This window comes from Mus caroli, unplaced genomic scaffold, assembly GCF_978045245.1.
Source record: "Mus caroli unplaced genomic scaffold, Mus_caroli_1 scaffold_9, whole genome shotgun sequence".
NCBI lineage: Eukaryota > Metazoa > Chordata > Mammalia > Rodentia > Muridae > Mus > Mus caroli.
The window spans coordinates 56,784,698-56,807,059 of NW_028227264.1; the positions used below are offsets into that span (position 1 = coordinate 56,784,698).

Below are 22,362 nucleotides of genomic sequence, written 5' to 3' on the forward strand. Positions count from 1 at the left end.
TTAGAAAACAAACAGCCAAAACAAAACAAACTTTTTAAATAAAAAGAGTTAGCACAAGAAACACACACACCATAAAAAACACAAAAACAAGAAACTGTAATATACAAGCAAAAGACCAGACCAAAAGATTAAAGAGAAAGAAAAAAGAATGAAAGAAGAAAGAAAGATGGATCGTCTTTTTAAGTTTGTAAGTTAAATATTTAACAAAAAAAGTACCATGAAGCTGGATGCAGTGGCGAACATGTACAATCAGCTCCAGAGAAACCAAGACAAGAGAACTCCGGCACATTTAAGGCTAGCCTGATCTACACATGATGTTTCAGACCAGGCAGACCTCACACAGTAAGACTATTAACAAACAGCCCTGTGATAATCACTCCACTTAATCATGCTAGCTGTTGTAGGTAATCTCAAATACAGTAGAGGGCGCTGCTGTGAAGCTAATTTCTGTGAAGACAGCAGGCTTCTCTAGTATATCTGTATTGTTGCTTTTTAAAAAAAAGTGTGGGCCTGGCAGATGACTTAGTGCCTAGGGTGTCTGCTGAGCAAGCGTAAGGACCTGAGGTTAGGTCTCTAACATCCGTATGGAAGCCGAGCACAACAGTGTGTATCTCTGACCCCAGCAGTGAGGGCTGTATACTGCTTGGGCCCACTGGCCAGCAGCCTGTGTAGCCAGAATGCTGAGATCAAGTTCAGTGAGAGAGCCCAGCTCAAAACAAAGAAAAAAGAGGCCAGGGGCCATGAATTTGAGCGTGGGGATGTACATGGGGGCTTGGGGAAGAATGAGAAAGGGGAAATGATATAATTATATTTTAATTTTTTTTTAAAAGGACAGAAAGACACCTGTGTCTTTCCTCTGCATGGACATGAGCAGGCAAACGTACACAAATGAGAGCTGGAAGCCAGGAGGCTCGGAACAGAACCTAGCCATTTGCTTCATATGCATCTGTTTGCAGAGTTTCATTTATAAGTAAAAGATTAAGTATGACAGTAGTGTTCCTTAGTTTTTATTAGCGGGAGCCAGAGGTGTCCATTCCTGTGGAACTGGAGCCTAGAGGGGGTTGTGAGCCACCCAACACCGTAGCTGGGCACTGAACTTAGGGACTTCACCAGAGCATGACAGTCAGGCCGCGGTTGCTTCAGTGGGCGCAGCTCCTGACAGATTGGTATTGTAGCTTGCAAGGTTCATGGCTGCATAAGACAACTGTTACACTGGCCTTTTCCTGCAGCAGCCTGCTCTCTAAGAGCCATAGTTCTGGTCTTGGTAAAATCTTGCTGTCTTTCATAATAATGGGTGGGTTACAGAATGTAGTGGACCAGAGGATAGCCCGGTTTTTTGAAATTGTTTTTGAATGGTGTGATACTTGCTCTTTAGTAAGAGACAGAAATCCTTGTTTAAAACTCACTGAGCAAGTTTGTGTATAGTGACAGTTTTAAATGAGGGGGTATTTAGAAGTCAGTAGTAAGGTATATGATCTTAGAAGCTATTTTAAAGATACAAATACTGGGCTGGAGAGATGGATAAGAGCACCAACTGCTCTTCCAGAGGTTCTGAGTTCAATTCTCAGCACCCACATCGTGGTTTACAACCATCTGTAGTGGGATCCAATGCCCTCTTCTGGTGTGTCTGAAGACAGCTACAGTGTACTCATATATATAAAATAAACAAATCTTTAAAAAAAGATATAAATACTAATATTGTTTAAATTCATAAAAGTATGTGGTAATTACAACCAAATATGGCAATGTATACTATTGTACTATTTAATATTAATTACTATTTAATAATACTATTTAATAATAATTATAATATATAAGTAATACTATTTAATAATAATTAATATTACTTTTCCTTTTTTAGTATAAAAAATTGGGTTATTATTATTATTATTTTGTTTTTTAGAGACAGGGTTTTTCAGTGTAGCCTTGGCTGTCCTAGAACTTGCTCTGTAGACCAGGCTAGCCTTGAACTCTCGAAGATCTGCCTGCTTCTTCCTCCTGAGTACTGGGATTAAAGGCATGTGCCACCATTGCTCAGTGGGGCTTATTTTAATACTGAAATACGAATGTGCTAAATGAGTTTATGCCGTTGTAATTGGACTACCTTTTCTCTCTCCTGTTCCATAGAGTTCAGTGAGGGGGTGAATCTAAACTTAGGACCTCTTGTTAATTAATTCTTTTATATCTTTATTTTATTAAAGTGATGGTTCTTTTTTGTTTAGCCTTCTGTTTCTGATTGAATAACTGACGCACAGGCGGTTGATTGTGTTGTTTCTAGCTGACTACCTAGCTCAAGCGTTTGACTCCCTTTGTTTGGACTTGAAGACAGATGAAGGAAAAACCTTATTTTTGGAGTACCAAGCCATTCCAGTAATCCTAAAACACCTGAGAATATCCAGTAAAGGGCTCTTATCCAATGTCATCGACAGCCTGCTTCAGATGACAGTAGAGTCAAGTAAGTTTTTATCTTTTATGTCTGTAAAGAAATGATTCTTTCGTTTCCCTCTGATCAGAACGTGTTAACCCCATACACCAGGCACTTCTGCACAGTGCTGTAAATGGTGGCTGTTTGGCAACTTGACACACATGTGTCATACTTTGTTGTGTGCCCTGGCCCCCTGCCCTCCTCTGTGCCCCTTTACCAGTTGGCTTCGGTCTTCCTCCAGCTAGTCCTCCTTTGTCCCTTCCTGGCACATGTTTCCTGGTGTCATTCCTATTTCCCACATCCCCTGCAACCTCTTCCTCCCCTGTCATGATTCCTTTTCTACTTCAGTATCCTGCAAAAGCAAACATATAGATATAGCTATATACCTATGCATATAATCTAAAATATAAGCTCCTTGTATGAGAAATAATGTGATCTTTGTCCCTGAGTCTGGTTTATTTCATTTTTCATAATTCCATTTGCATCTGTTTTCAGAAATGTCATGATCTTGTTTCTCTGTATAAAGTTCCCTCGAGTATATGCATATACCATGTTTTCTCTTAACTCACTTGTTGATGGACTTGAAGGATTCGTCCATTTTGCAGCTGTTGCGAATAACGCAGCTGTGAACGCGGATGCACAGAGCTCTGTGGTGTGCTGACCTAGTAGTGAAGATGGGTGACAGCGTAGTTCTATAGTAGTTTTTTGGGGATCTCCATACTGATTTCCACAGTGGCTTCTCAGTATTTCCAAATTCCTAGCATGTTGCTCTTTGAGATTCAGACACAGTAAATCAGTATCTCAGGAATTCTCATAAATTTCAAAATGATGACTGTACACATTTCCTACTTCTTTCTGTGTTAACTGGATTGCTAAAACTCATATTCAAAAATAAAATACACTAAATTAAGGAGTATTTACAAAGAACTACATCCTACAGGAATATTTAAACAGCAAAAATCATAATTTAAAATTTATATCTCCCAGTCAGGTAATAGCAGCCCCTCTTGGAATCACAAAGTGGCTACCACCCACTGAAGCATGTACTTTGCACTGAAGATGTGTTATGCCTGAGAAAGTATCCAGAGGACTTAACTGTCTAGAATGTACGTGGGAACTCACTAGTGAGCCTTTTCTCTGTCTCACTGCCTTTCTTGTTCCTGGTGCTAAATGCCGTACTCACATGTCTGTTTGTTTTTATATATACATGTACACATTGTGGGTTACGATCCACACATGGAGGAGAAAATGGATTTGATTGATTTTTTTTCTCCCCCTGAGATTAGGAGACTTGCTTAATACTTTGCATTTTAAGTCCATTCATTTTCCTGCAAGCTCTGTAATTTTGTTTTTCTTTAGAGCTAAATAGTACTCCATTTTCTGTATGTTTAGATTTTTATTACTCATTCACTTTTTGAAGAGCACCTAAGTTGCTTGTGTTCCCCTGCTGTATTAAATATAGCAGCAGTGAACCTGGGGCGCAGCTCTCTCTGCTGTAGCATAAGGAGCTCTCTGTGCGTATGGCCAGGAGGACAATAGCTGGAGCATATAGTAGGTCTGTTCCCAGTTTTCCCAGGCTCCGCCAGGCTAATTCCCATCATGGTCGTGTAGACTCCCACCAGCAGTGTATAACGGCTCTTCTTTCTCTCCATCCTCAAATATTTGTCAGATTTCTTGATGACAGCCACTCTGACTAGGCTAAGGCATTGCCTCAAAGCAGTTCCCTGATGACTAGGGATATTGAACATTTTAAAATGGTTATTGGCCCTTCAGTCATTTTGTCTTCCTCCCTCCCTCCCTCTCTCCTTCCCTCCCCTCCCCTCCCCTTCCCTCCTTCCCTTCCTTCCTTCCTCACTTGCGATAATTCATTATCCCATTTGTTGATTTGCAATTTCATTTCCTAGGTATTTAATTTCTGCAGTTCTTTGTAAATTCTGGTTATTTGCTCCATATCTGAAGTATAGCTGAAAAGGTCTTTTTTTCCCCCATTCTCTAACCTGTTTGTGGACGCTGCAGATGTAGCCCCATCTATTGATTTTGGGGACTAGTTTTTGTGCTCTTGAAATTCAATGTCCAGAAAGTTCTTGCCCACCTTAGTGTCTTGAACAGAATTCCTTGTGTTTTCATCTAGACGTTTCAGCTTTTATTTTTCTTTTCTTATTTTTCCTAGTACAGTGTGTTTTGTGTTTGATCATATACACTCCCTTCCCCAACTCATCTCAGATCCACCCTCTCTTTACTGTCCACCTCTTTGTTCTCCTCCTACCAAGACCAGTTGGTGCTGCCCAACTGTTCTCGGCTGTGTGCTCCTCCCTTGGAGCTTGTTTGGCGTACCAGGGGTTACACTCTTAGAGGAGACTGCCTCTCCCTCTCAGCAGCTAGCTTTGCTAATCGCTCCATGGTTAGGGGTGGGATTTTATGCCTAACTCCCTGTTTCATGCTGAGATTTGGTCTGGTTCAAGCTTGCACAGGTCTTGTGCCTGCTGTCACAAATGCCATGAGTTATATGTGCAGCCACCGGCTGTGTCCAGAGGACACTGGTGTCAGGCACTGCCTCTGGCACTGGCACTTTTGCCTTCTCTTCCTCAGTGATCCCTGAGCCTCAGAGGAGGCCTGCAGTGTGTGTTCCACTTACGGCTGAACATTCTGCAGTCTTTGAATTTTCTGTACCTTGGCCAGTTGTGGGTGGGTCTGTGTGTTAGTCAAAATCTAGTACAAATCAAAGTTTATGGTAAGCTGGTCAGTGCTGGTGCATACCTTTAATCCCAGCACTCAGGAGGCAGAGGCCGGCCTGGTCTATAGAATGAGTTCCTGGACAGCCAGGGCCACGCAAAGAAATACTACTTTGGAAAACAAAAACAGTTGACCATTATGTCTGGTTAGCATAATAATAATAGTAGGTAGTCTTCCCTAAGGCCTAAGTCCTGTTTAGCCATAGGTTCTTAGCCTGAGAATAGTGACAGGTATGGGTTTGGTAGCTCATATAGATTCCTTTCTTCTTTCCACCTGCTGATTTCTGTTTCCCTGGCTTTCCTTATAGTTTCAGACTTTATTGCTTCAGTAGTTTAATTTAATCAATACTGTCTCAAGATAGTAACATACAAGTCTTCTAAGTTTTGTTTTTACATATAAAAAGCAAGATGAATGCAAAGCTATCATGGGTTTATATCTTTTATGGGAAATAACTTACTTGCATTCATTTTTTTTTAAAGCCTTTACTAAAGACATGGTTTTTAAGGGTACAATTTGACATTGGGTGATTTTTGTTGTTAGTGTTGTTTTCCAACCTCCCCTAGCTAGCTAGCAGCAGTAACTTAAGCTTTCAAAGTATTTTCATTTGTAATGAACACAATGAGTGTAGGACTTCTTACCTTTGCATGCGTCTCTATTGCATGGTTCTTGAAGGCACAGTTTCATTTTTTTTTTTTAATTATTTACTTTTATTTTATGTGCATTGGCATTTGGCCTGTATGTGTATCTATGTGAGAGTGTCAGACCTCGGAGTTATAGACAGTTTTGAAGATTCCATGTGGTTGCTGGGAATTGAACTCAGGACCTCTGGAAGAGCATTCAGTGCTCTTAACTGCTGAGCCATCTCTCCAGCCCCAAGGTAGAGTTCTTAAGTAAAAGGAATTGTGCATTTAAGGTGTTTGGTAACAAATTTGGGAAATTTCTACTATTTTATTCTTTGTTAGGGAGGTGGGGGGTTTCAAGTCAGTGTTTCTCTGTGTATCTCTGGCTATCCTGGAACTCACTCTGTAGACCAGGCTGGCCTTGAACTTGGATATCCACCTGCCTCTGCCTTTTGAACACTGGGATTAAAGGCATGTGCTGCTACCACCCAGCTTAGTATTTTATTCTTTTTTTTTTTTTTTTAATTTTTTTTTTCGAGACAGGGTTTCTCTGTGTAGCCCTGGCTGTCCTGGAACTCACTTTGTAGACGAGGCTGGCCTCCAACTCAGAAATCTGCTTGCCTCTGCCTCCCAAGTACTGGGATTAAAGGCGTGTGCCGCTACTGCCGGCTATTATTTTATTCTTAATGAGATTGAGTATATTTTGTTCTCTTATAATTGGGTTAGTTGTGCTCATTAAAAAAAATAGGTACATCTTTTCTAATTCATTTATAAGATCTCAGTAATGGCTTCAATCTTAAGGCAAATATAAGCAAAGTCTTCTTTCATTTCCTCTCTTTTAAGTTTGAAATTTCTTTTTTGTTTTGATTATTTTAGTTTTTTATTCTTATTTTAACTTTTCAGATAAATTCATTTTATGTGAACTCTCAAGTTTTTGCTTATTCTATGTTTTGAGATTATTATATAATTACATCATGAACTATTCCCTTTTCTCCTTCAAACCCTCCCATATGTCCTTCCTTGTTCTCTTTCAAACTTGACACCTCTTTTTTCATTAATTGTTAAACATATATGTGCATAAATAAACACACATACACACACATGCATATGCCTAAATACATGAATACAAGCTGCTCAATCTGTAGAATGTTACAGGTATGCGTATGTTTTCATTTGGTATAGGGTAAGCAGTAGGTGTGCTCTTCCCTGGACACCCCCCCCATCCATCCCTCCCCCCATCCTCCCCCATTCCCCTTACCCACATTCTTAGTTGCCTGTGATTCTTTTCGTAGGGCTAAGGTCTCATGGTGCCCTAGGAGAGTCTCAGAGCAAACTCCTTGATCCTCAAGTTTCTGCCTGCTCTGTTCTTCTACAGTAATCCCTTAACATTTTTATTCTTAGGTTTTCAATCTGTTAGAACTCTCATTCATCAGCTCTCATGCTCAAAGTGTTCTTTCCTATCTAATACAGAGTTGTTATTGAGGTTTTACAGAAAAATAATTTATACTTCAACAGAATTTCTTTTTACAATCCCCTGGACTAGGCTTCCAGTTAGAAGTTTATTGAAGGAACATGTTCTCCTTTTCTTTCACGCATGCTTTGTGTTAGATAATAACCTGCTCCTCAGGACGCCCAACAAGAGTTTGCTTTTGCTTTTCAAATGATAATTTTGTCCTAACGTTTAAGGATGAAAGCATGACAGTCCAAGCCAGTGTTGATGCATGACTCACACGGTTCTGGTTTGGCTTTTTAAATTTCCTTTTTATACTCCTTAACATTAAGCATGGTGACTTGTTTTGCAGAGTCCCTGCAGCCGTTCCTGGAAGCCTGTAGCAACTCTCTATTTTTTCGTACTTGTTCTGTGCTGCTGCGAACCCCGAAACTTGATCTTCACATCCTAGAAAAGCTCAGCATCATCCTACAGAAGCTTTCCAAAATCAAGTAAGAAAGCCTTTTTTTGTAATTTTAATTGACAGTTAGATTGTGATCATTACTGGGGCTGCTTCTTCAGTCTCAGTCTCAAGCCAGTTTTACTTTGATTGTTATTTGATTCTAATTTTCATTAGGATTTCCAGCCTATAGATGTAAAAATTTAAGAATCGTGAATATTAATTATCAGAGACCACTTATTTGGGGCTGGGCAGAGGCTCAGCAGGTAAGAGTAGGTACTTTATAAGCATGAGGACCTGAGTTCAACCCTCAGGACTCATGTGAAAGGCTAAGTGTGACTGTGTTCACCTTTGAGCCCAGCACTGTGTGGAGTACTATGGGGATAGAGACAGGAGGATCACCAGGCCTTGGTGGGCACTGGCATAACTCCAGCTTCAGTGAGAGACTTGCTTCAAAGGAATAAATCAGAAAGTGGTATGCCAGACATCCTCTCTTGTCCTTTATGAATACACCCACCTGCACATCCCTGTACCAAACAACACACACACATGCACACTCACACACACTCATATAAACATATACACTCACACACACACCTATGCATACACACACTCACATAAACATACATACATACACACTCAAACATACACTCACTCTCTCACATACTGTTTCTCTTACACACACACACATACTTTTAAAGACACACACACACAGATTTAATAATGGACATTAGTCTTTGAATATATAGTTGCTTCTCAGTTGGTTCAGTTCATCTAAGCAAACTTTAAATATCAGCGACAGCATGAAAATCCAAGAAAAAGGCTTTCTTATTTAAGATGTTGAGTGGGAGACTACTTGTATATTGGGTGTTGCTTTTGGTTTTCATGGTACTGGGAACCCAGGACTAACTACATGGTTCCTCCACTAAGAACAAGTTTATTAATCAAGTGATAACATCAGAACAAATCACTGCACACTGACATTTTATATAAGACAGATGAGAAAATCAAAGTGATAGTAAACATGCATTTTGGTAATTCCTTATTAATGTACTAAAGTATGTATTTAGTGAAACAGGCGAAAGAATGTGTATGCCTTTGTCTGTGTGTGTATGACTCTGTATGTGTATGCCTGTGTGTGTAAGTCTCTGTGTGTATATCTCTGTGTGTGTGTGTGTGTGTGTGTGTGTGTGTAAGCTCAATGCTGATATCAAGTGTCTTCCTCTTTGTTTTTTTGAGTCAGGGTCTCTCACTGAACCTGGAGCTTACTGATTGGCTAGGCTACATGACCCATGAGCTCTGGGAAACCACCTGTCTCTACCTCCTTTAATGTAGGGCTATTCGATAATTTCTCTCAAGAGGCAGATACACCCAGATAAGAAAATAAAATATGATGGAGTTCTGTTTTACATTTAAGATACAATTCTAACTAAAATGAAATTACTGAATGCCTTCTCTTCCTCCTCTTCCTTCTTCTTTCTCTTCCTGCTCTTCTTCCTCTTCTTTTCTTCTTTGTTCCTCCTTCTCCTTTTTCTTCTTTTGTTTTGTAAGACAAGGTCTTTCTATGTAGCCCTGACTATCCTAGAACTTGCTGTGTAGCCAGGCTGTCCTGGACCTCAGATCTGCCTACCTCAGAGTGCGAGATTAAAGGTGTGCAGCACTGCACAGAGCCTGAGTGTCTGTGAAGGAGGAAAAGCAGCACATTCATTGTAGATCCCTCAGGTAACAGTTAGGTTCTGTCCAGATGGGAAGCAGGGCTTCCTTGGACCTAGTAGATTTTTTTTTCTATTAGTAAACAGGGATCAGTTTTCAGGATATAAACAATTTTCTTTTTTGCCTTTAATGTCTTTCCACTCTGGGCTTAGCTTCTAAAACCTAGTTTTCTTAGCATCTTAATCCTTTAGTCAGCCATTTTCTCCATTGTTCTTAAAAAGCAAGTGCTATTTCCTCACATTTGCATACGTTCTCTCAAGTTTATAAGCAATTAAGTAACGTGCCCATTCTTTTACAGGAGTAACAAGAAGCTCTTTGAAGTTTTTACCATTCACCTAATGCTTCAGGAAATACAAAGGACAACACATCCAGAGCACGCCTTTCTCTGTATTAATCTGAATTCAACTCTGTTCAACCTGGGTTTGACAAAATGTAACTCCCTGGTCACCAGTACAAGCCATTAGAAAAGTGTGTGTGTGTGTGTGTGTGTGTGTGTGTGTGTGTGTGTGTGTGTGGTATATGTATGTATATGTGGTTTTTATTTGTAAAAGTGGAAAAATCACTAAAATACAATTCCTCAGAGTAAAATTATCAACAGCATCATTTATCATGAAAGATATCTAGAAAGATTTTTCAGCAACGTAAATGAGACCCATAGAAGGTATGGCTGTTTTAGAATGTTTCAGTTTAAGGTAATACTAATGTACAAGATGACTTTTCCAGAATTCAAGGCATCAGGTTTAGAATTCAAAGCAACAGGGTTACAGTTTGTAAAAATATTTTAGGAAAAATCTTTCTTGAAATTATGTGATTATTTGGAATATAATTTGTCCTTATGTGAAAATAAACTATGTTATCATTTTTCCCTTAATATAGTAGAGTCCCTTCTTTTGATAACATGTTTTCCTTAAAGACAGGATTTTTATGTAGTGCTGGGTGTTCTGGGTCTGGATGTATAAATCAGGCTGACCTGGAACTTATAGCTTCCTACCTCTGCCTTCTAAGTGCTGGACTAAAGGCATGCACCACCACACCAGGTAAATACTTATCTTGTATTTGTTCATTCTGTTTTTCTTTTACCTTTATCTGCATTGTGGTTGTTTGGCAGGTACTATACTCGAGCCCAAGAGTGTATATGGCTTATACAGTATTATGAAATTGGGTGCATATGTGTTAACAGTCATTATGATCTCTTGATGTTCTCTTAAACAACAGGAAGTGACCATCTTTATCCTTTATCACTAGTTCTGGTTTGAGCCTGTTCTGTTAGATGTTAGAACCCTGGCACTTGCCACTTAGGTCCATTTATTTAGAACATCTCTTGGTATCTGTCCTACTTAGCTTTCTATTGCTGTGATAGCACACTGACCAAAAGCAACTTGGGAGGAAAGGACTTTTATCTCACACTTGGACATCATAGCCTGAGGACAGTCAGGGCTGTGACTTAAGCAGGAACCTGGAGGCAGGAGCTGAAGCAGAGATCATGGAGGAGTGCTGCTTACTGCCTTGCTCCCCATGGCTCACTGGTCTTTTTTTTATAAAACCCTGGAATGCCTGTCTAGGAGTTACTCCTCCCATAGTTGTCTGGCCCCCCCAACATCACCCATTACTCAAGAAAATGTCCCACACACTTGCCTACTAACCAGTATAGTCTGGGTAAGCATCTCTATCCCTAACTTTAGAAAACTGTCTCTTTCTATGCCTTTAGAACTAGATTCCCTTTCTATGCCTATTGCTCAAAGGTTTGAACTTTCCAGAGTGTCACATATGTCATGGATTTCCCACTGACATCTTCTGATTTTTATCCTTGCTTGATTATTCCAGTTCTAGGCTTTATCTTCAAGCTCAGGTAGTCTGTCTTCTATTTGATCCATTCTGTTTCTGAGATTTTCTACAGAGCTTCTTCTATGAATTAGTATGTTTGTCATTTCCAACAGTTCAGATTATTTTTTTCTTCAATATTTCTGAGTCTTTTTAAACTTCCCCTTTCCTCCTGGTCTGCATTGGTTTCCTTGTGCCAGTCCCACAACACCCAGAGGGGGCTCCACTCCCAGGCACTCTAACACCTAGGATCACAGGATCACGGGAGCTTGGTCACACCAGGTTTTCAGGGTCCCAGAGGCAGCTTGACTCCCAGGAACTCTGACATACCCAGGATCTCAGGATCACAGGATCCCAGAATCACAGGATCACAGAGACAGCTGGACTCTGAGGAGTTCTGACACAACCAGGATTACAGGAAGGACAGGCTTCAGTCAGATATAGAGAGGTCAGTTAGCACTAGAGATAATCAGATGTTGGGAGGCAAGCTTAAGAACATAAGCAACAGAAGCCAAGGTTACTTGGCATCATCAGAACCCAATTTTCCCACCATCGCAAGTCCTGGATACACCATCACACAGAAAAAGCAAGATTCAGATCTAAAATCACTTTTCATGACAATGATAAAGGACTTCAAGAAGGACATAAATAACTCCCTTAAAGAAATACAGGAGAACACAGGTAAACAGGTAGAAGCCCTTAAAGAGGAAGCACAAAAATTCTTTAAACAATTACAGGAAAACACAATCAAACAGGCGAAGGAAATGAACAAAGCCACCCAAGATCTAAAAAACGGAAATAGAAACAATAAAGAAATCACAAAGGGAGACAACCCTGGAGTTAGAAAACCCAGGAAAGAGATCAGGAGTCATAGATGCAAGCATCACTAACAGAGTACAAGAAATAGAAGAAAGAATCTCAGGGGCAGAATATACCATAGAAAACATTGAAGCAACAATCAAAGAAAATGCAAAATGCAAAAAGCTCCTAATCTAAAACATCCATGAAATCCATGATACAATGAGAAGACCAAACCTAAGGATAATAGGTATAGAAGTTTCCTAAAGAAAGAGATGCACATGAACATACAAGAAGCCTACAGAATTTCAAATAGACTGGACCAGAAAAGCAATCCTCCTGTCACATAATAATTAAAACACCAAATGCATAAAACAAAGAAAGAATATTAAAAGCATTAAGGGAAAAAGGTCAAGTAACATGTTAAGGCAGATCTATCAGAATTACATTAGACTGTTCAACAGAGACTATGAAAGCTGCAAGATCCTGGGCAGATGTCATACAGACCCTAAGAGAACATAAATGCCAGCCCAGACTACTATACCCAGCAAAACTATCAATTACCATAGACAGAGAAAACAAGATATTCGATGACAAAACCAAATTTACACAATATCTTTCCAAATATCCAGCCCTACAAAGGATAATAGATGGAAAACACCAACACAAGGAGGGAAACTATACCCTAGAAAAAGCAAAAAAGTAGTCTTTCATCAAACCTAAAAGAAGATAGCCACAAAAACATAATTCCACCTCTAACAACAAAAATAACAGGAAGTAACAATCACTATTCCTTACTATCTCTTAACATCAATGAACTCAATTCCCCCAATAAAAAGACATAGGCTAACAGACTGGATATAAACAGGACCCAGCATTTTGCTGCATACAGAAGAAAATGCACCTCAGTGACAAAGACAGACACTGCCTCAAAGTAAAAGGCTGAAAAACAAAATTTCCAAGCAAATGGTCCCAAGAAACAAGTCGGACTAGCCATTCTAATATTGAATAAAATCGACTTTCAACCGAAAGTTATCAGAAAGGATAAGGAAGGACACTTCCTACTGGTCAAAGAAAAAAATCTACCAAGATGAACTCTCAATTATGGACATCTATGCTCCAAATGCAAGGACACCCACATTCAGAAAAGAAACTTTTTACTAAAGCTCAAAGGACACATCATACCCCACAAAATAATAGTGGGAGACTTTAACACCCCCACTCTCAGCAATGGACAGATTATGGAAACAAACTAAACAAGGACACAGTGAAACTAACAGAAGTTATGAACCAAATGGATCTAACATATTTATAGAACATTCCATCCTAAAGCAAAAGAATATGCCTTCTTGTCAGCACCTTATGGTACCTTCTCCAAAAATGACCATATAATTGGTCACAAGACAGGTCTCAACAAATACAAGAAGATTAAAATAATCCCAATGTACCCTATCAGATCACCACAGACTAAGACTGGTCTTAAATTTCAACAAAAACAATGGAAAACACACATACACATGGAAACTGAACAAACAACTCAGCGATAACTTGGTTAAGGAAGAAATAAAAAGAATAAAGGCTTTTTAGAATTTAATCAAAATGAAGACACATCATACCAAAACCTATGGAACACAAAGCAGTGGTAAGAGGAAAACTCATAGCTCCAAAGTGCCTCCAAAAAGAAACTGGAGAGAGCTTACACTAGCAGCTTGACAGCACACCTGAAAATCTCTAGAACAAAAAGAGCAGATATACCCAAGAGGAGTAGACAGCAGGAAATACTCAAACTCAGGGCTAAAATTAACCAAATAGAAACAAAAAGAACTATACGAAGAATCAACAAAACCAGGAGCCAGTTCTTTGAGAAAATCAACAAGATAGATAAACCCTGAGCCAGATTAACCAGAAGGCACAGAGACAGAATCCAAATTAATAAAATCAGAAATGAAAAGGGATGCACAACAATGGAAACTGGAAATCTAAAAAAATCATCATATCTGACTACAAAAATTTATATTCAACTAAATTGGAAAATCTGGATGAAATGGACAATTGTCTAGACAAATACCAGGTGCCAAAGTTAAAACAGGATCAGATAAACTATCTAAACAGTCCCATAACCCTTAAGGAAATAAAAGCAGTCATTAATAGTCTCCCAACCAAAAAAAGCCCAGGACCAGATAGGTTTATTGGAGAATTCTATCAGACCTTTAAAGACCTAATACCAATACTCTTCAAACTATTCCACAAAGTAGAAACAGAAGGAACACTACCCAGATGGTTCTATGAAGCCACAATTATATACCTAAACCACACAAAGACCAAACAAGGAAAGAGAGTTTCAGGCCAATCTCCCTTATGAACACTGATGCAAAAATACTCAATAAAGTTCTTGCCAACCGAATCTAAGAACACATCAAAATGATCATTCACCACGATCAAGTAGGCTTTATCCCAGGGATGCAAGGGATGGTTCAATATATGGAAATCCATGAACATAATCCACTACATAAACAAACTCAAAGAAAAACAAACACATGATCATTTCTGATCATTTCATTAGATGCTGAAAAAGCATTTGACAAAATTCAGCATCCCTTCATGTTAAAAGTCTTGGAAAGATCAGGAATTCAAGGCCCATACCTACACATAGTAAAAGTAATATACAGCAAACCAGTAGCCAACATCAAAGTAAATGGAGAGAAACTTGAAGCAATCCCACCAAAATCAGGGAGTAGACATGGCTGTCCACTCTCTCCCTATCTGTTCAATATAGTACTGGAAGCTCTAGCTAGAAAAATTAGACAACAAAAGGAGGTCAAAAGGATACAAATTGAAAAGGAAGAAGTCAAAATATTACTTACTATTTTCAGATGATATGATCGAATACTTAAGCAACCCCAAAAATTCCACCAGAGAACTTCAGCAAAGTGGCTGGATATAAAATTGACTCAAATCAGTAGCCTTCCTCTACTCAAAGGATAAACAGGCTGAGAAAGAAATTAGAGAATCAACACCCTTCATGACAGTCACAAATAATATTACATACCTTGGTGTGACTTTAGCCAAGCAAGTGAAAGATTTATATGACAAGAACTTCAAGTCTCTGAAAAAAGAAATTGAAGAAGTTCTCAGAAGATGGAAAGATCTCCCATGCTCATGCATTGGCAGGATCAATAGAGTAAAAATGGCTATCTTGCCGAAAGCAATCTATAGATTCAATGCAATCCCCATCAAAATTCCAAATCAATTCTTCATAGAGTTAGAAAGAGCAATTTGCAAATTCATCTGGAATAACAAAAAACCCAGGATATTTAAAACTATTCTCAACAATAAAAGGACTTCTGGGGGAATCACCATCCCTGACCTTAAACTGTATTGCAGAGAAATAGTGATAAAAAAAAAAAAAAAACCTGTGCAGTATTGGTACAGAGACAGGCTGGAAGATCAATGGAATAGTATTGAAGACCCAAAAATGAACCTACTCACATATGGTCACTCGATATTTAACAAAGGAGCTAAAACCATCCAGTGGGGGAAAAGACAGCATTTTTAACAAATGGTGCTCGTTCAACTGGCGGTCAGCATGTAGAGAAATGCAATTCGACCCATTCTTATCTCCTTGTACAAGTGGTTCAAGGATCTCCATATAAAGGATCTCCAGATACACTGAAACATATAGAGGAGAAAGGGGGGAAGAGACTCGAACACATGGGCACAAGGGAAAAATGCCTGAACAGAACATCAAGGGCTTATGCTCTAACATCAAGAATCGACATAATGGGACCTCATAAAATTGCAAAGCTTCTGTAATGTAAAGGACACTGTCAATAGGACAAAAAGGCAACCAACAGATTGGGGAAAGATCTTTACTAATCCTACATCCAATAGAGAGCTAATATCCAATATATACAAAGAACTAAAGAAGTTAGACTCCAGAGAATCAAATAACCCTATTTAAAAAATAGGGTACAAACCTAAACAAAGAATGTTCAAATGTGGAGTATTGAATGTCTGAGAAGCACCTAAAGAAATGTGCAAAATCCTTAATCATCAGGGAAATGCAAATCAAAATAACCCTGAGATTCCACTTCACACCAGTCAGAATGGCTAAGATCAAAAACTCAGATGACAGCAAATGCTGATGAGGATGTGCAGAACAAAGAACACTCCTCCAGTGCTGGTCGGATTGCAAGCTGATACAACCATTCTGGAAATCAGTTTGGCGGTTCCTCAGAAAATTGGACCCAGCTATAACACTCCTGGGCATATACCCAGAAGATGCTCCAACATGTAATAAGGACACATGTTCCACTATGTTCATAGCAACCTTATTTATAACAGCCAGGAGTTAGAAAGAATCCAAATGTCCTTCAACAGAGGAATGGATGCAGAAAATGTGGTACATTTACACAATGGAGTATGATTAGCTATTAAAAACGATAAATTGATGAAATTCTCAGATAAATGCATAGAACTAGAAAATATCTTGAGTGAGGTAACCCATTTGCAAAGGAACACACATGGTATGCACTCACTCACTGATAAGTGGATATTAGCCCAAAAGCTCCAAATAACCGAGATACAGTTCACAGACCACATGAAGCTCAATAAGAAGGAAGACCAAAGTGTGCATGCTTTGGTCCTTTGTAGAAGGAGAACAAAATAATCACAGGAACAAATGTGGAGATGAAGTGTAGAGCTGAGACTGAAGGAAAGGCCATCCAGAGACTGTCCCACCTGGGGATTCATCCCATATACAGTTTCCAAACCCAGACACTATTGTGGATGCCAAGAAGTGCATGCTGAAAGGAGCCTGATATGGCTGTCTCCTGAAAGACCCTGCAGAGCCTTACAAATACAGAGGTGAATGCTTGCAGCCAACCATTGGACTGAGTGCGGGGTCCCCAATAGAGGACTTAGAGAAAAGACTGAAGGAGTTGAAGGGGTTTTCAACCCCATTGGAAGAACAACAGTATCAACTATCCAGGCCCCCCATAGCTACCAGGGACTAAGCCATCAACAAAGGAGTACACATTGGCTCCAGCTGCACATGTAGCAGAGGATGGCCTTGTCATGCATCAATGGCAGGGGAGGTCCTTGGACCTATGAAGGCTCAATAGATGCTCCAGTGTAGGAGATTCAAGGGCGGGGAAGTGGGAATGGGTGGGTGGGTGGAGGAACACCCTCACAGAAGCAGGGGGAGGGAGGATGGAATGGGGGTTTCCAGGAGAGGAGAAACCGGGAAAGGAGATAACATTTGAAATGTAAATAAAGAATATATCCAATTTTAAAAATCCCCTTTCATGTCTTGCATTAGCTTCCTTATTTTATTAAGCTGTTTGTTATTCTCTCAATCAGGAGATTCAAGAGCACATGAAAAAGTTTATTCACCATGATCAGGTTGGCTTTATTCTAGAGATACAGAAACAGTTCAACATGCATAAGTAAACATGCAATAATAGAAAACATTACATAAATGGACTCAAAACAAAACTCACAAGATCATCTTAGTAGGTGCAAAAAGGGCTTTTGACAAAATCCAACAGACCTTCAAGATAAAAGTCCAGAAGAAAGTGGGAATAATGAAGGTTAATATGGCATACTTATAGCTAATATTATACTAAATGAAATGAAAAATCAAAGTATTTCCAATCAAACTAGGAACATGATATGTGTGCCATCTTTCTCCATTCTCGTTCAATACAGTACTAGGAGTCTTAGCCTAGTAGGACAAGGTATAAATGAAAGGAATACAAATAAGAAAAGAAGGCACTAAAGTTTCCTAATTTATAGATTCTATGATTTTATATAAAAGAAAAACCTAAAGACTCCATCAGAAAACTTGACTGATAAACACTTTCAGCAAAGTGGCAGAACGTAAAATCACCACACAAAAACAGTGGCTATACTGTATACCAATAACATTCCAAGGAAGAAATCAGGAATAGAAGCTCATAATTGTCATGAATAGCATACCTTCTGTCAAAGGAAATGAAAGACTTCTATAATGAAGAAAGAAATGGAGGAAGGCACTGGAAAGATCTCTTCATAGATTAGAAGGTTCACTGTTGTGAAGATGACTATCTTAATAGAAGCATTCTACAGATTCAATGTAATCCTCATCAAAATTCCAATGCCATTAATTATTAACGAAGAAGAGGAGGAAGGAAGAAGAGGAAGAGAAGAAAGGAGAGGAAGAGGAGGAGGAAGGAGAAGAAGAAGAAGAAGAAGAAGAAGAAGAAGAAGAAGAAGAAGAAAGAAGAAGAAGAAGAAGAAGAGGAAGAAGAAGGAAGAGGAAGAAGAAGGAAGAGGAAGAGGAAGGAAGAGGAAGAAGAAGGAAGAGGAAGAAGAAGGAAGAGGAAGAAGAAGGAAGAGGAAGAAGAAAGAAGAAGAGAAGAAGGAAGAAGAAGAAAAGAAGGAAGAGGAAGAAGAAGGAAGAGGAAGAAGAAGATGATGATGATGAAGAAGAAAGAATCATCATCATCATCAATTGCCTGGAAGCTAAAACTCCTCAGCCAAATCTATCTGGGTAGAACCTTTCCTCACCCTCTTCTGTACTGTTCCCTGAGTTTTCCCCAGTGGTGCAGATGTCCATACAGGGTGGAACACTCGATCACTTGTCCATGACACTTTGGGAAGATGTGTGTTTCTGCATTAACTGCCTCCATTACAATAAGAAGCATCTCTGACAAAGGCTGAGTGTAGCATTAATTTCAAATGGCAGACTTGGAATTCAGAATAATGATGTTGTATAAACTGTGTCTCCCTAAAAATTAGCTTTAAAAATCTTGATAACTTGAAACTTTAAAATTAAGTAATGTTGGGGTGAAAAGTTGGCTTAGCAGTTAAGAGCACTGACTGCTCTTCCAGAGGTCCTGAGTTCAGTTCCCAGCAACCATATGGTGGCTCACAACCATCTGTAATGGGATCTGATGCCCTCTTCTGGTGTGTCTGAAGACATTGACAGTATACTCACATACATATAATAAAAAAAATTTTTTTAAAGTAATGTTTACTTATAAAAATATCTGAATAGGTGGGGCTGGAGAGAAGGCTCCCTAGTTAACAGCACACTGGCTGCTCTTCCAGAGGTCCTGGGTTCAATTCCCAGCACTCATATGTGGCTCACTGCAGTCTGTAACTGTAGATCCAGGACATCCAGTGCCCTCCTTTCTCTTCTCCAGGCACCAGGCATGCGTGTGGTATACAGACATAAATGCAGAGAAAACATTCAAATGCATTTTTTTGAAAAAAAAATCTGAAGAATTCCCAAGTTAGTTGAAAGGCAGTGTTGTAACTTTTCCTGTCTTAAAATTGAAACATTAACAGAAACCTGCTGTTATGGAATCCAAAGCCTACTTAAAGATTTGTTTTCTTACATAATTCTAGTCAGACTGGTCAGTTCCAGTAGAAATGTAAACATCAAAGGAGTTAACTCATTTAAGACTTAGGAAGCAATACTTTATGTCTTAAGGTTTATAGTTGTTTACACAAAAGTCTAAAAGCACTTCTCGATAAATCCACAGGAGTTGGTTGAGAGGAAGCCGAACCAGAGGAATGTCTGTGGCTGCTGTTGCTGTTCGTCCTGTGAAATACAGGATCACATGCAAGGTGGCCCACTGTGTTTTGAGCATTGTCTGGCATCTGACTTCTCATCTCTTTCAGACACTAGAGCTACCCCCTTGTGATTTCCCACACATTAGATATAAACAGCTTGGGCAGGAGAGCAAGCCAGTGTGGACCTCAGTGTCAAGGAACTGGGGTTGCAGACAGCTGTCACCCTTGCTGCCAGTGAAAAGCCTCTGCAGAGCCATCGGTCCTGGTAAAGAAAGAGGATGTGGGCTGTCTGCTGCTAGTCTGCTTGGCTGTGCTACAGTGTTATGTGTGCCCCCTCTGCACCCACTCTACACTCTCTTCTGGTGGAAGACCAACCTGAACTTCTACTGGACTTGGCAAATCTCAAAGGACATCAGAAATTTAACTTTCCCACTGTTTCCTCAGGTCCAAGCCCTGCTGGGTTTATCCTTGTAAGAACTGAAATTGACAAAGGAAACAATGGGAGATGGAGAGATGGCTCAGTGGTTAAGAGCACCCTCTGCTCTTCCAGAAGTCCTGAGTTCAATTCCCAGCAACCACATGGTGGCTCACAACCATCTGTAATGAGATCTGATGCCCTCTTCTGTTGCGTCTAAAGACAGCTACAGTGTAGTCATATACATAAAATAAATAAATCTAAAAGAAGAAAGAAAGAAAGAAAAAGAAAGAAAGAAAGAAAGAAAGAAAGAAAGAAGGAAAGAAAGAAAGAAAGAAAGAAAGAAAGAAAGAAAGAAAGAAAGAAAGAAAGAAAGAAAGAAAGAGAAAGAAAGAAAGAAAGAAAGAAAGAAAGAAAGAAAGAAAGAAAGAAAGAAAGAAAGAAAAAGAAAGGAAGAAAGAAAGAGAGAGAGAGAGAGAGAGAGAGAGAGAGAGAGAGAGAGAGAGAGAGAGAGAGAGGAGAGAGAAAGAAAGAAAGAGAGAGAGAAAAAGGAAACAATGAAAATTCAGACCAACCTCACTAGCAAGAGGCAGACCTATTTAGCCTGCAAGGGGCATCCCTAGCCCCTGCAGCACTATGACTAGACGCACAGCATATGATGTGAGTGGGGTCTTTAGAGTTAAGGGTGAGTAAGGGAAGGACAAGGTTTTATTGGGGGCAGAATGGGGGAAATAAGCTGTTTTTTTTTTTTCTAGATAAAGTTTGTGTTTTAACTACAGGAGGAACAATAGGTCTGCTGTCTGTTTCTGCAACCACCAGGGTTGGAGTCAGCTGCTTTTCTTTTTCAACCTTTGGGAATTATATAAACAGCTGACTTCCTTGAACTTTGAATCCAGTTTGGGGCCTTGGTTTTAAGGAGAGATGGAAATTTCCCTTTTTCCAGATCAAAGTTACTCCAGAGCCAAGAATCCCAAATAACAATCCACACCCCCCCCCAAAAAAAATCAGGGAGTAGTTATATCCAAAAAAGTGGTGCCCCATATATATGGATGCTGCCATGTTTCTCACCTTGAATATAATGTACTGAATCTCTGAAAAAGTGTGCCAGCCCCAATGAAAGTTTGCCTTTATAAGAGTTGTATTGGTCTTAGTGTCTCTTTAGAGTAATAAAACCCTAACTAAGACATACGTATATATGTGTATATGTGTGTATATGTGTATGCACCTATATCTATATATCCGAGAGGAGCATGACTTTATCTTGTCTAGTGCTGGGTGATAGCAGTAAGCACTCCAGGCAGAATCTCTGTATACAGTGCTTAAGCAACAAAGTAAAAATGTATCTGGAGGAAGCGGAGGGTCCTGGATGGGAGGGAGTGGAGGGCTTGTCTAGAGTGAAACTTGTTGAGGTTTTTGTGCCTGGTTTCTAAGTCTTTGGGCTCCAACCTAGTTCCGATTTGCTGGTGTAGAAGCAACATTATTCCTATAGGAAAGTGCATATCCCGCTGTGGACTGTAGGCAGGAGGTCTAGCTCTCTGCAGTGTTGGAGCTTCTCCATAGCCAAAGTACCAAGTAGATTCTGAAGGCTGTCGGCTGATCAGAAATCCCCTCAAGGCTTTCTCAGAGCTGGAGAGACACAAGTTAACTGATGTAAACATCCCTAGGCCTGCCTCCCAGTTCCAAGCCTATAGAGGATGAGAGAATCAGTAGGCAAGAGTGGGCCAGGGTATACAAATCCCTGTCCAGTTACCAGGCAGACATAGGTAGGCATTTGACCAGCAGATCCAAAACAGCCCTGTGCTGTAGGAGAGACACGGATAAGGTTGGAACAGGTTATTGGGCACAGTTTACCTTTCCAGTTGTGCCATAAGGAAAATGAGTGCCCTAGGGACAAGGTGGTGAAATGTTATAACCTGATTAGGGGAGATTAGTTAATTGCGGGGGTTTTCCTTAATTAGGTGGAAGGTACTAGTGTCAAGGAAAAGCAGTATGGTGTGGAGGTGTTAGGAGCCAGCAACTGGGAGTGGGATTGAATGTGAATGGGGAGGATTTGGGTTTGGGGGAAGATTCAACTAGCCCTGAGAAATCAGGTCTCTTCTCTTGCCCTCAGTGATACTGGGAACTCTAGGTAGATTCGAACAGACTGAAGGTCAGGAGGGCAATAAGACAGACATTTTCTGAAGAACCTTGGGTTATAGAGGAGTCTTACATGTTCCTTTCAGACTGGAGGGGGAGGTAGGAAATATAGTGAAGATGAGGTTGCCTTGACATGACAGGAGGTAACCAACAGGAGGGATGAAGGGAAGCAAGGCCTATGGACACATAAGGGGGCCTCATAAGCTAGGGCTACCTGGGCTTAGTAAGATCCTTAAAGCAGGCACTGTGGGG

At 39.8% G+C, this 22,362-nt stretch overlaps 1 protein-coding gene across 4 annotated transcripts in view; it reads left to right on the plus strand.

Annotated features, from left to right (window-relative positions):
• Positions 1-10,239, plus strand: part of Ccdc138 (coiled-coil domain containing 138) — a 58,353-nt gene extending 48,114 nt beyond the window's left edge. For 3 of the 4 annotated variants that reach the window (XM_021174251.3, XM_029482172.2, XM_085842820.1), the window contains exons 14-16: positions 2,279-2,455; positions 7,581-7,719; positions 9,679-10,239. In XM_021174251.3, coding sequence (XP_021029910.1) covers positions 2,279-2,455; positions 7,581-7,719; positions 9,679-9,844 — 482 coding nt within the window. In that variant the 3' untranslated portion in view covers positions 9,845-10,239. Of the gene's footprint in view, positions 1-2,278; positions 2,456-3,412; positions 3,465-7,580; positions 7,720-9,678 lie in introns of those variants that run through there. The other variant, XM_085842821.1, reaches the window with a different exon arrangement.
• The last annotated feature ends 12,123 nt before the right edge of the window (positions 10,240-22,362 follow it).